Here is a 14,102-nt window from a genome sequence, read left to right on the forward strand (position 1 = left end):
TCTTAGCTATTAATCAAATGAAATAAATGGGCGATATATGTTCAGTCCTTCTGCGCATATTTCCATTTGATCTGAGAAGATCTCGAAAGCTTTAAATTAGATGCCATTAATAATAAGCAGTAATTGTTGACAAATCTATCCATTTGCAAAAAAAAAGAAAAAAAAAAAAAAAAAACTAATCAATAATTGTTGTCATCTTTTATATCATTTTAAAGCTGGACGAAATGATATTTTAGTTAAAGCAAAGTAAATACTATCACAATATAAGCAGAAGAAAAAATTCTGATTGCTAAGAACGAACATTGTAAATTAATAATATCATTGAAATTTTCATTTCATTTCATTTCGTGATGTATTTCTTTGTCACTTTCTATCCTGAAAGCTATTGTTGTCAACTTTGGCATTGTCACTCTATTATTGCTTTGGTTTTGTGCTATTCTGTTATGTTTGCCATCGAAATTTTTTCTTTTTTTTTTTTTTGCTTTTAGATGCTTATTTGTGTTAATTGAATTTCTTTTTCTTATGCTCTTCCGGAATAATCAGGAAAATTTCAGCAAAACGATGAAAGATAGAAATGAGATAGGAATATTACTGATAAACAGGAAAATGATCAAATTGAAATATACATGGAAAATTTTTATGGCATAGTTGCAGCAACATCAACAAATTGTTAATAAATGAGATAATTGAAATTTTTTTTTTTGTATAAAACAATTCATTAAATAGTTCAAAGTAACCTCAAAAAAAATTTTACAAATTTCTTTTTTATTGTCATTTTTTGGAATGGAAATTTTCCAAAAAATCTTACTCAAAACTTCTTTTTTTTTTCGCTAAATAAATATTAAATTCAATTGATTGTTTTTGCAAAGAATTATTTAGAAAAACAAAAAAAAAAAGACTTGAACTTTTACCGTGATATTTCTCCGAACCCACTGGTATTTTGTTACCTTGTATTAAGTAATTTATTACCTTGTATTAAGTATATGATCGCATGTTATTGCCAAATTATAATTACTGAATTTGAGCTTTCTTCCTTTTTTTTTTCTTTTTTTTTTTGAACTCATTTATCCTGAAAGATAAAGTGTTCCCAACCAAGAAAGTGTATGATTTCTGGTTTCACCATCCGTTTTCTTGATCCGTAACCGCATTTGTCATTCTCATTATTAATTGAACCAATTATTATGGCGGTGAATAATTGATACGGTCATAAACACATATTATTGTCTTTTCTTTGACAAAATTGAAAAATTAAAATTATTCAAATATTACTGAGCAATGCGTGTGTCTGTTCTATAAATGTGTGTGTTTCTGTGAATTTATATTCTTCAATTGATTAATATTATTTTATTAATCGAAATTTTCTATTCCTAATTTTTTCCCTTTTGTTTTTTTTTTTTTTTTTTGTTATTAAATGGAAACAAAAATGCTTAAAAGAAAGATTTTTGTTTCGTGAATGTAAACACACACTAAGAAAATAATTTAGAAAAAATGAATTAATCAAAATGAAGCTAATAATAATAACAATAATAATAATAATAATAATAATAATAACAATAATAATAATAATAATATTTGAAATAGAAATGACAAATTATTCCTTTTTTGCCACAGCCCAGAAAAAAAAGAAAAGAATTCGTTCTTTGCTATCAATTTTGATCATAAAATTTAGGAAAAGGAAAGGAAAAAAAAAGAGACAGAAGGAATTTATAAGATTGGTAAACACTATATGATACAGTATAATTTGAAATGAGTCAATTTTGATGTTAAAATTTCATTTCTTATTCAAATTTATTCATTTTCAATAATTATTAATTTTGACTTTAAAATATCAAATAAGCGAAAAGCAGTGAAACATTTATTTCTTCGTTTTTTGTAAATTTTTGTTACACTATGGCAATAGAAATTTGTTAATTACAATATTTCGTTTCCCGGTCAATCAGTGATAACGAATAATCATTAGTTCAGTTAGTGTTATCATTAATCAGTACGACATACTACCAATTCATTCATAGCTTTGATGGCTGAATAAATAGTCATTTTGCTCGAATGCTATTTAATTACTCTTATTTAATTATATCTGATTTTCATTTCTAATTTCTTGAAAGAAAAAAAAAAGGAAGGAAAAATTCAGGACAAATTCCTTCTCTCAGCTTTAATTACAAGTATTTTGATGTCATTGGAAAAATTTTTTCGTTAAAATTTTAACAATTCTAAAAATAATTCATAATTCAAAAATAGAAAAAAAAAAAAAAAAAAAAAAAAAAACAGTTAACTGAAATCATCCAAAACTGGAAGAATCAATGGAATGCTAATGGAACTATTCAAATATGTTAAATAGCTTCTGAAAAAGTTCTTCAACGACAATTCAAAATGTAAAATTATATTAACGCTGAAGTTATTCTGATTTACCGCTTTGTTATACTTTCAAGTGGGTGTTATTTGCAATATTCAGTGAATAATTCAATAAATAATATTTCCAGTTTTTCAAGAAATATTTTTCTCAAATATATCATTTTAATTTGTAATAATTTCACTTTCAATTTGACTTGTTTTGTCAATTTATTGTTGCTTATTTCGTCAAAAGTTTAACTTATAAAATTTGATTTATTGCAAAGAAAATTATAAAACAAAAAGAAGAGATAATAGCTTTTTTTTTTTTTTTATCAAATTGCATAACTTTGAAATTTACAACTTTTAATACAAAATAATAATAATAATCACTCAGTTTGTTTTATCAATCTCAAAATTTTAAGAGTTTCATTATTAAATTTGTGTGATAATTGAACAATTCATATTTCTCGAGAAAAAAAAAAGAAAAATAAAAACAATGTTTAATGGTGTGTGCTATGCAATTGTTTTAGAGTTTATATGGAATAATGATGAATAATTTTTAAAAATTAAAATTTTTGACAAGATCATGTAATGTAATTATTTATAATTATTGTCTCATTTTATAAATTGAACTCAAAATTCTAAATTTCGCCGAGATTTTGCTGTCCAAAAAATTTTTATAATTCTATGATGCTATAGTATTATTATCAGAAAGTATTTGTACAATTTAATTAATCAACCCGGAAACAGTTGCCAGTCCGGAAAATGGAGATAGAGATGAGTGTTTCGAGAACAGCAAAGAAGTGCACAAAGATTGATTGACGGAACATTGAAGATATCAGTTTTAATTGTAATGAAATTACGACATTTCTTCAATTTCACTTTAGATGAAAATGTTGAAGTGTAGTAATAATTAAATTATTATTGCACTTAGATACTATCTTTTCTGACTTTTTATTTTTTTTCTTCAATGACACAAAACTTTTGTATTTATATGTGTGCTTTGTATTTACTGTCCTACATTTATTATTAATATTATTACTATTATTATTATCATTATTATTATTATTGTTATTATTGGCTATTATTAATTATTCATTATTGTTATTATTTATTTATTTATTATTAATTATTATTGTTATTTATCAATATTTATTATTATTAATTATCATTCATTACTGTTGTACTAATGCTTCATTTTTTCAAAAAAGAAAAAAAAATGACTTTATTGAATGCAAAAATTGCTAACTATATGATATGAGTAAGCAAAGGTAAAAATAAATATGTGAAATTGATATTTTTACAAAAAAATTAAAATTGGTAAATAAGTAGAATAATTTGAAGCTAATTTAGCTACAAAGTAAGTTATGAAAAGTAAAAAAGAAATAGCAATAAAAGTAAGAGGAGCAGAAATTCTTCAATTATTAGGACAGAAATAAATTTTTGAAAATTAATATTTGTTGATTAGCTAATAACTTTATATGCTAACTTTTTTTTTCTTCATTAGCATAACAACTTTAATAAATAGCATAATTTAAATGTAAAAATGACAAAATTTTTTAGTGCTAATATTTAATAATTAAATTTTGTTTAATTTCATTCTTCTGTTTCTTAAAAATTAGTTTCAATTTTTCCCTAATTGCTTACTTTTCCATTATTGAAAATATTATTATTTCAATTATCTAAAGTAAAATAGAATCATTAAGAATGTATAATCTTGTGATCTGACATGCTATGCATAACTTTTTTAAGCATATGACATTATATGGAATATATGACATTATAATTAATTAAATGGAATTATCATATTATCACCTATTATCACTTAATCAGTTTGGTTAGTTTGAAATAATTATTCGACGCTCCTATTTTAAATTCAAATTAATTTTGTTCCAAAATTTTCGAATTTGAATTAAACTCATATATAATTGTTTTTAGGAGGATAAATACTTTATTAAAACGAATATTATGCTTCAGAAAAAATTCGAATTTATCCATTTTTTTTTCTCTGAAATCTAACTTCCTAATTTAGGGAAAGTTGAAAAAAAAAAACAAATAAATTAAATTTAATACTGAATAATTCAAATTTAGAAATAAGCAAATGTTAATGTTATGTGATTTATTAAAGAAATTAATGGGATATTTGTTGGAATAACAAAGATATAAGACGAAGATCGCTGTAAATTAATCATTTTCAGTCTAAATGCTATTTGAATTAATGCACTAAAGATGATAATTTAGAGATTGCCATGATTGATAATAAATGAAATGATAATGTGATATTTTGGACAGAGAATGAGTGTGATATGATTATCAGTGTGATCAAGTATGTGGGAATATTTATTTGTATCATAAAAATTTTACATGCATCTTTTTATAGATAATGACCGAGATAAAAGGAAAGGATTGATCAGAGTCTCGAGATAAACTTATTACAATTGTGTAAGAGGTGGGTTTTGATCACTGAGATGATTGATTTGAAAATGATATCAATTGTTGAAATATTAAATTAAATTTTCGATAGCAATAATCATTTTTTAAATTTGTATATTAATGAAAAATGTTTATAAATTAACGATTAATCAACGATTAATCATCATTCATCAATTTATAAGTAAAATAAAAAATGAAATTTAGCAAATCAAAAAACTTCAAACTTCACATATTGCAATATCAAAATGAAATCTTTACAATAATTATATTATTTATATTTCCTCTGCTATTTATTACGTTTCTTTAATTACTAATTAATTAGCAAAACTGGATTTTCTAGTTTTATCATCGTTTCAAAAATTTTTGAATGTACATTTTTCAGAGATTATTAATTTTTATATATTAAATAGCACATGGGTTACTTGCATTTTTTCTTTTTTTTTTTTTTTTTTGATCCTATTTTTGATACATTAATAGATCTATCGATTTTTTCAATTTTTAATTTTTGTTTTGGAAAATTTTTTTTTTTTTTTTGTTAATTGTATATTTGCAGCAAAACAATGTGTTATTTTTAAAATTTTCCTTAAAATTTTTTTTTAAATTTGGAAATAGTTTATTGGAATTGATTGCAAATTAGTTTAATCCTTTTCATTTTAGCAGTAATAGTGTTGAATTTTATTTTGTTGCTAAAAAATTTTAAATATTTGTTAATTTTTGTTTTTAAAAGTTTTTTTTTTTCGGTGATGGGTTGATTAGATTATTATGGAAAGACAACAAGAATCCATAAAACCGGTTTGATGTTAATACTAAAATTCTTTAGAAGATGTCACCTAGATCAATGATTTTCAGTGGGAATTCAACAACAATAATAACATTTCGCCATTCGGACTTTTTTTCTTTTTTTGATTCATAAATTTTTAATTAATTTCAAAAACATAATACTTACACTTAGATATTTTATTAACTATTAGTTCTAAAGAAAAATTATTTTCAAACTTTTGAATTATGCAATTGAAAACAAAATAATAAATTTAGTAATAAAAGTAAGTGAAAAATGAAAGAATTATATCGTTTTTTTTTTTTTTTTTTTTGTTCAATTTTATCCTTTGCCATATTTCATATCAATTAACTTTCAATTACTGCAAAATATAATTTGCATAGAGTAATGAAAATTGTTTTTATTAAATTAAAATTTCAACCATTCTTCTTCTCTTTCCTTTTAAAAGAAACCAGCTAACAAGCATATGATTTAGTTGAAAAATTTTATTGAATAAGAAGGACAATGTATTTTAATCGAAAGAATTATTTTGTTTCTTCACTGTATCAGAAATATATCAGAAATATTTTTAAAAAATAATGAAATAGCGATTAGCTGTTAAAATTCAAATTCCAATTATTGCTTAAAAATATAATCAAATTATTTATCTCATTTGTTATCTAACTTAAGATTGATTATTTATTTTAGTGATTGAAATTTTGATTGATAAATGTATTAGAAATTATGTTAAAAATTAGTTTCTTTTTCAATTTCTGTCATTTTTTTTTTCTCAAGCAAATTAGTTTATTTGATTTTTCACTTACTTTTTCTTATAAACTCAAGAAATTAAAGACAATTTGATGTTGTGCTAGAAAAGTTCAAATTAGAGAACTTTTTCTAAGGATTACACTCAAAGTAATTTACTTAAAGTTATCTCAGATATAATTTATTTTGCATATTTGTATATTCATATATTTCAGAAGTAAAAATAAAAGTTCTTTTAAAATTAATGTCTTTGAGTTAATTTATTCGATTAATATTAGTTTGCTCAGTTAATATACTTTAGATTAATTACTGATTCTCTCTGTTAGTGTAGAAATCTATTTTCGTTTAACTTTGAAATTAATTCCAATTGATTTTATTTTTTGCTTAACTTTGTGATCAATTCAATGCGTTCATTTTTAACTTAATGACATAATATGAATAGTTATTATGCCTGTTTTTAAAGAGAAAACGAAATTTAATTGCTGAATCAAAAAAAAACACAAACAATTTTTATGTTAACAAATAAAAAGTAAAGAAATTCAATTTTTGGAAATTAATTTATTTTTTAGGATTAAAAAAAAATATGAAATTGTATTCATACTATTCAGTAATTTTTTGTTAGCTTTTTTAAATGCATTTAAAATACAAAATTTTTATTTCATTTCCGTAAAAAATTTTCCTTTTTTTATTGTTAAAATTTTTATTCACATTATTTTAAATTTGTTTTCAGGAAATTATTGTAAAAAAGTGCAATTCAGTAAATTATTGGATATTACGTTCTAACCTTGTTGAAATTTATTTTATATTTTATTTTACATTTTCCTCCTTGTCCAATGCCTCATTCCTAAATTCTATTCGTCCATAAGTTCAATTTTCTAATTCAAAAAACTTAAAATATTTAGACAGTTTTTATGAGCAGAAAGTTTTGTATGGATGATCAAACAATTCACAAATTACCTATCAAAGAGAAAATTTACATTTTGATGAACTGGTAAGTAATATTACTTTACTATTACTTAGATAAAGTAAGTAGCAATGGTAAACAGTCGAGAATTAAAAATTGTTAATTACTTTCTTAATTAACATTTGCTTATATAACATTTGCTTTTACATTTATCTATTAAGTATCCATTTAATTCAATTTGATCTCGAGAATCTCATCAAATGACCTATAAAATCCAACATTTAACTGTTTTTTTTTTAAAAATTTTTTCATTCATTGCATAAATGCGTTTACTTATTTATTTTACCAAAATGAAAAATTTTCGAAAGCAACGATAAATGGAAGAGTATGAATAAAATAAAAAATGCTTTATTGATTAAATAGTAATTGCAGAAGAAAATCAGATCAAAATGATCATTCATATTCATTCAAATCAATAAATTAATTTTGATTCATATTTTTATGGCAGGAAGTGAGTTATCGGTTGAATTGAACAACGGAATAAGTAATATATCAATATTCTACACTTACATTTAAGGTGTAAAGTAATCCTTAGGTTAGTTTACAATTTCAATTATAGCAAACTGAGCTGATTTTTAAGAGAGAGAAAAAAAAAAAAACGAAAAATGGAATCCTGCCAATCTTTACAACACATATTGAATACCTGGGATGATTTATATCATTTCCTGCTTATCACTCTTGGCAAACTGATAATGATATCACGGCAACCACTTAACTTCTTGCAAAATGCAACATTCGTCCATAACTTTTGGCTTCAAATTAATAGCTAGCAAATAATTTGTAGCATGGCCTGGTTGTATCCAACTTTATAGATGATAACTTTGATGGTAGTTAATCTTTAATTAACTTTATTGTTTACTGAACCAGTAAAAAAAAAATCATTAATTAATTAATCAGCGTGGCAAATGTTAAATTTTTATACTTCATAAAATGTTAGCTAAATTTTAGAAATGTTTCTATTACTACTATCAGTATTGATTCCTACAGTTTGCTCAATACTACAAGTACAGGTATCAAATATATCTTCACTCATCTTGAATTAATTTTTTTAATCAATTTCATATTCGAGTTAATATTCGAGAAACGTGTAATATATTCGAGGAACGTGTAATTCGTGTAAATAAATAAATACACGTTATATTTAATTAGATTTGATAAAAATTTTATAAAACATCCTTAACTTACTATTATTTTTTCGAAAGATCAGAAAAAATACTTTGTATGGATAAGTTCCATACTTTAATATACTTTGATTTTATTTTTTCAATAAAGACTAAAAAACTTTTTTGCTTCTTTGCTGTTTCATTTTAATTAATCAACAAATTAAATCATAAATTATCGGAAATTCACAGCGGAATGAGCGACGATTCTACGATCAGTTAGATGGTTTGTGGACATTTGTAAGGGAAAAGAGGAATTCACCTTCCGTAGGTATAAATAACAAATGGCATTTGTTCGACTTGTCGCAATTCGAGGTATTGCTATAAGTTTGGCAATTTAATAATTATTATTTTAATTTTTTGCTTTATTAAAGTAATCCAACTTGAGAGAGTTCTTTTTTTTTTTAGTAGCCCAAATTCAGAAAGTTTTGTGAAGTAGCTCAGCTTCAAGTAGCTCAATTTTAGTAACTCAACTTTAGAGGGTTTTGAGAAGTAGCTCACCTTCAAGCAGCTCATTTTAATAACTCAACTTTAGAGGGTTTTGAGAAGTAGCTCAGCTTCAAGTAGCTCAATTTTAGTAACTCAACTTTAGAGAATCTTGAGAAGTAGCTCAGCTTCAAGCAGCTCATTTTAGCAACCCAACTTTAGAGGGTTTTGAGAAGTAGCTCAGCTTCAAGTAGCTCAATTTTAGTAACTCAACTTCAGAAAGTTTTTAGAACGCGACTGTGATGCCGGTTCCAGCAGCTTATAATGACTTGACAGCAGATCGTGAGGTACGTGAACACGTCGGTTGGGTTTGGTATCAGCGTAGCTTTTTTGTCAGCGTACGTGACAAGTCATATCGACATTTTGTTCGTTTTTCAAGTGTGCAGTATTATGCAGTTGTCGTAAGTTGATTAATTTGCATCAGTAATAGTCTTTATCCCCAAATTTTCGTATATCGGAGATTATCACTCTAATTGATCACTTAATGTTATTTCGATGACCTACAAATGTCGGAATGATTTACTTCAGGAATGATTTGAATCGATAAGTTACGAATAACTAAGAAAAAAAAAATTACACACAAATGATGCGTGATTATCTGTTTATCCAATTTGTTAAAAGAATTCAATAAATAAATTTAAAAATTCAGTTTATAAACGATAAAATTGTTGGCATTCACGTGGGTGGTCATCTACCGTTCGAGATCGATATCACTTCTCACGTGTCGTTCGATAATGAAAATCGTCTCACCGTAGCGGTGAACAATACGATGACCTCAAGGACAATACCACCCGGTGAATTTCGATACATTCAAAAGAAATATGGTGAAAGTAAACAATATCCCGATGGGTTTGTTATTTTTAGAGAAACATTCCTACCAGATAAAAATGTTAAAATCATTAGCAATTTATTTTAATTTTGTTCAATAGCTAGCTATCAAGAAGTTTTTTAAAGTTTTCAGCAATTAAAATGAAGTGATTTCCATTTTAGTCATTTTATGTAATAAATCAGAATTCAAATTGCATTTCTCAAATTAAAAAAAAAAAAAAAATCTACAAAATTCATAAAAGTTTATAGCAATTTTATAAGATAAATATGTAAATGCAAATTCAGAATAAAGTAAGCAATATGATTACGATATTCAATCCTATCTTCAACATTTAAATTTTAAACAAAATCCAAATTTTTTAAATTCAGTTATAATTTTTCAGATTTTTTAAGCAGACGTGGAATTTTGATTTCTTCAACTATGCTGGAATACTACGACCCGTTTATATCACGCGGAAGCCATTCACATACATTAACGATATTAGTATTGATGCCAGAGCAAATGGTAAAAGAAACAGTTCAATCGGAAATTTTTCTGAGAATAAAATTTAAATTAAAGTTAATTAAAAAAGCCTTCGGGAAAAGTCACTGATTATGAAAATAAGTTTTGTTTATAAATTCATATCTATTAATTAAAGAAGCTAACCTAGCATTTGCTAAAATTCCATTATAGGTTTTACTCATGACAATTAGTTACAGGATTTTTCGGTTACAAAGTAAATGTAATATCGAATACTCAGTTTGGACGAATTCAGATTACAGTACTGGATAAATACGGTACGGTGATATTTGAAAGTAATCGGTATCATTATACCGGTCATATCAGTAATATCCAACCGTGGTGGCCACGTGATATGGGAGCTCCTGTTTTGTACAATTTTGTGGTGAATTAGCTATGTATTATATTCGTTTCATTTCATTATCTCGTAACGACTACTTTTAGTCAAATATATTTTCTAAAGATAAAATGCTAATGGTTAAAGTGGTTAATAGGATATCTGTCACCTATCGCTTGAGAAAAGAGAAACCGGATCAGGAATACATGTTGCAGAAATGCATAAATTCCTACCTTACTGCACTGAATTGATCCAATGTTAGTAATAATTATACTGTTAATAATGTGGTACCTAGTGATAATCACATTAATTAATTTCTCATTAATTAATATTGCTATTTTCAAGCAAATATATAAAATTATTAATGACTTTTTAGTTAATACATAACAATTTTACAACCTGGAAAGCAGAAAAAAAAAAAAAAAAATGAAATCATACAATGAAGACACAAACGGAAAGTGAATTTCCAGGTTCGATTAACAATCTCAAATATTTTAATCGATGTGTATCGTTTACGGTTCGGTTTCCGTACCGTAAGTATTTCGGAGGATCAAACATTCATAAATGGAAAACCATTTTATTGCCATGGTTTTGGCATGCATGAAGATTTCGAAGTATGTTTGCTTTAATTTGTAATGATAATTTTACTACATATAACTTCGAAAGAAATTTTAACATTATCTAACTATAAAATATCAATAGGTAAATTTGTTGCTATTTCTAGATTTATGAGATTAATTACATTTTGATTGCGGAAATTAAGGAAGGAAAATTTGAAAAAATTTATTTGAGACACCTTTAATGATTATCTAAGATATTCTTCGAAATTTTGCGCTGTTGTAATAATGCAAATTTACTTAATATCAATAATGTTTGTAATAATTGCATGCAACGAATTAGAACTAAGGACAGAAATTTAAGTATAAATTTAACTTTTGACAGTAAAGCCAAAAATATATAACTGGAAATATGATCAAGTTGAGGAATAATAATAATAATTGTAATTACAATAATTTCAATGAAAATCTTACATTCTACCAGGTTTCAGCTTCATGGCCGTGGTTACAATCCGGTTGTAATGACCAAAGATTTAAATATGTTGGAATGGATGAGCGGTAATTGTTATCGTACCTCACACTACCCGTATAGTGAGGAAATGGCTTTTGAAGCTGATCGTCGTGGTATTGCTGTTATCACTGAAACACCTGCTGTTGGATTAAGGCAAATTGAAAATTAATTTCTTTTTTTTTTTTGACTCTCGAAACTTTGAAATGAAAATAAAAATCAAAATATCAGATGTGTAATTATACCATAAAATAATACTAAGTGATTTACTATTTTTGTATAAATATCTAATCTGATAATCAGTCTTCAATTTTAACAAGTTAACTTACTTTTAAAGCAAATCATTAGAATTTATATAAAATCGATTTTCTCGGAATCCTTTTAAGGTAACATAATAATATTATAATACATTATGCAATATTTATTTTATTCTTCTTTTTGTACATTGTTAAATATCTAAAATTATTTATTATTTTTCTTTTGCATTCATTTTAATTTATTTATGCATAAATGACCTTTTCTTCATTCCAGTTATTTTACAAAGCAAAACAAATTATTGCACGCAGAAATAATACGTGAACTGATTGAACGTGATCGAAATCATCCGTCAACAATTATGTGGTCATTAGCCAATGAACCAATGTCTAGTGATCTAGCAGCTCGATCATATTTCAGGTTAAATTCATCCACCTAAAATCCTCCTGGTTATCTTTTAATGCTAATGCTAAGTGATATGATAAAACGAACTTAAACACAATGCTAATTTCTATTCCATAAAAAGATAAATTTGAAAAGAATGTAACTATTTTAAATAATAGATGCATATGTATGCATTTTACCTCCATGAAAGTTTTGTTTATTGCAAATTAATGATCAAATTAATCTCAATGATTTGCGAGAAAAAAAAAAAGAAAAACTTTGTAAAGTTCAGACAAATAAATGGAAAGGAATTTAATTTATAATGAGTCAGTTTTAGTGAACTTATCAATTTGACACAAACAACTGATCCAACTCGACCTGTCACTGCTGTATTGGCAGCAAGTTTTGAATCTGATCAAATAGTAAGGCTTTGCTTCAGTTCAAGATAATGCAATCTCTGATGGAATCAAAACTCCGTTAACTAATTTCTTAATTGTTTAAATTACAGAACTAAGTTTTATTTTTCTTACGGTGTTGAAGTTAGCTTACAAAAAAGATGTTTAAGTATGTTAGCTGTTTGATATATTTAGGTCTGTTCCAGTTACAAATAAAAATTTTTAATATTATTTTAATTGAAACTAATAATTTTCAGGGTGATCTACTTGATATAATTTGCATTAATCGATATTTTGGTTGGTACATTGACACTGGTTATTTGGAAACCATTAATCATAGTTGGGTATTTGAAGTGAATAATTGGAAATTAACATATAATAAACCAATTATTGTATCGGAATATGGCGCAGAAGCATTACCAGGCTTAAATCAGGTAGACAAAGAAATTTGTGTGATTTTTTTCAAAAGCCAAAATGAATATGAAACCTTTCTGATTTCAAGATTTTTCGAGAACTGATAACAGTATGAAGAAATTATCATTGATTCCAATTAATTTATTTCGAATTATTTTTTTAAAGAATTTTGAAAAAATCACATACTTTTTTTTAAAATCACACTTTTTTATTTTTTTAAAGAATTTTCATTAATTTATTATTATTATTATTTTTTAAGGATCCAAGTCATGCCTTTAGTGAACAATATCAACAAGAACTATTGAAACAAACACACTATGCATTTGATATATTACGAAAAACTCATGCAATTACCGGTGAAATGATTTGGAATTTAGCTGATTTTATGACAGCTGATGGTTTGATCCTTTTTTTTTTATTTGTTTAGTAAACAGAAAAATGACATGTAAATAAAACAATAAGTATGATAAATTATCATCAAAGTAATAGTAAAGTTAGAAAGCAAGAAATTCAACTCATCACATTGTAAAATAATAGAAGAGGAAAATAAGAAATTAAACTAAGATTTCAAATTGTCAAAGGGAATATTTACACTGATTTTTTAATTTAATCTTTTTTGATTAGTTTTTTTATTGACTAATCTCTGTTTAATTTGACTAATCTCAAACAAAATAATCAAAATTCATTACAAACTACAATTAATTTAATTTAACTGAAGAAGAGTAAATTCATTACAGCTGTGACACGTGTAGTGGGTAATCATAAAGGAGTGTTGACACGTAATCGACAACCCAAAATGGCAGCGTATGTTCTGAAAAATCGCTATGAAAATTTGGAAAAAAATGAAAGTTTATGAATCTGAATGAAATTTTGATACTTTCTGAATTGATTAAACAGATAATCTGTACAATAATAGGAATATTTATAAATTTAAGCACTGATTATGAATTTGATGCAACTTTTAATGTTTCGATTACATTAATTAACTTTGTTGACAGTATGACACATTCGTCGTCAAATAATGCTGAA

At 25.0% G+C, this 14,102-nt stretch overlaps 1 protein-coding gene across 1 annotated transcript; it reads left to right on the plus strand.

Annotated features, from left to right (window-relative positions):
* Window positions 1–8,200: 8,200 nt before the first annotated feature.
* Window positions 8,201–13,929, plus strand: Bm7253 (Glycosyl hydrolases family 2, sugar binding domain containing protein; the record flags this gene model as incomplete). Its single annotated transcript, XM_043079586.1, has 13 exons — window positions 8,201–8,260; window positions 8,603–8,725; window positions 9,127–9,297; window positions 9,546–9,745; window positions 10,108–10,229; window positions 10,424–10,608; window positions 11,031–11,174; window positions 11,609–11,781; window positions 12,157–12,300; window positions 12,602–12,686; window positions 12,917–13,093; window positions 13,333–13,471; window positions 13,811–13,929. 13 exons carry the CDS (start codon window positions 8,201–8,203, stop codon window positions 13,927–13,929), a joined length of 1,842 nt encoding a protein of 613 aa, XP_042935520.1.
* Window positions 13,930–14,102: the final 173 nt, after the last annotated feature.

This window comes from Brugia malayi, assembly GCF_000002995.4.
Source record: "Brugia malayi strain FR3 genome assembly, contig: Bm_v4_Chr3_scaffold_001, whole genome shotgun sequence".
Lineage (NCBI taxonomy): Eukaryota > Metazoa > Nematoda > Chromadorea > Rhabditida > Onchocercidae > Brugia > Brugia malayi.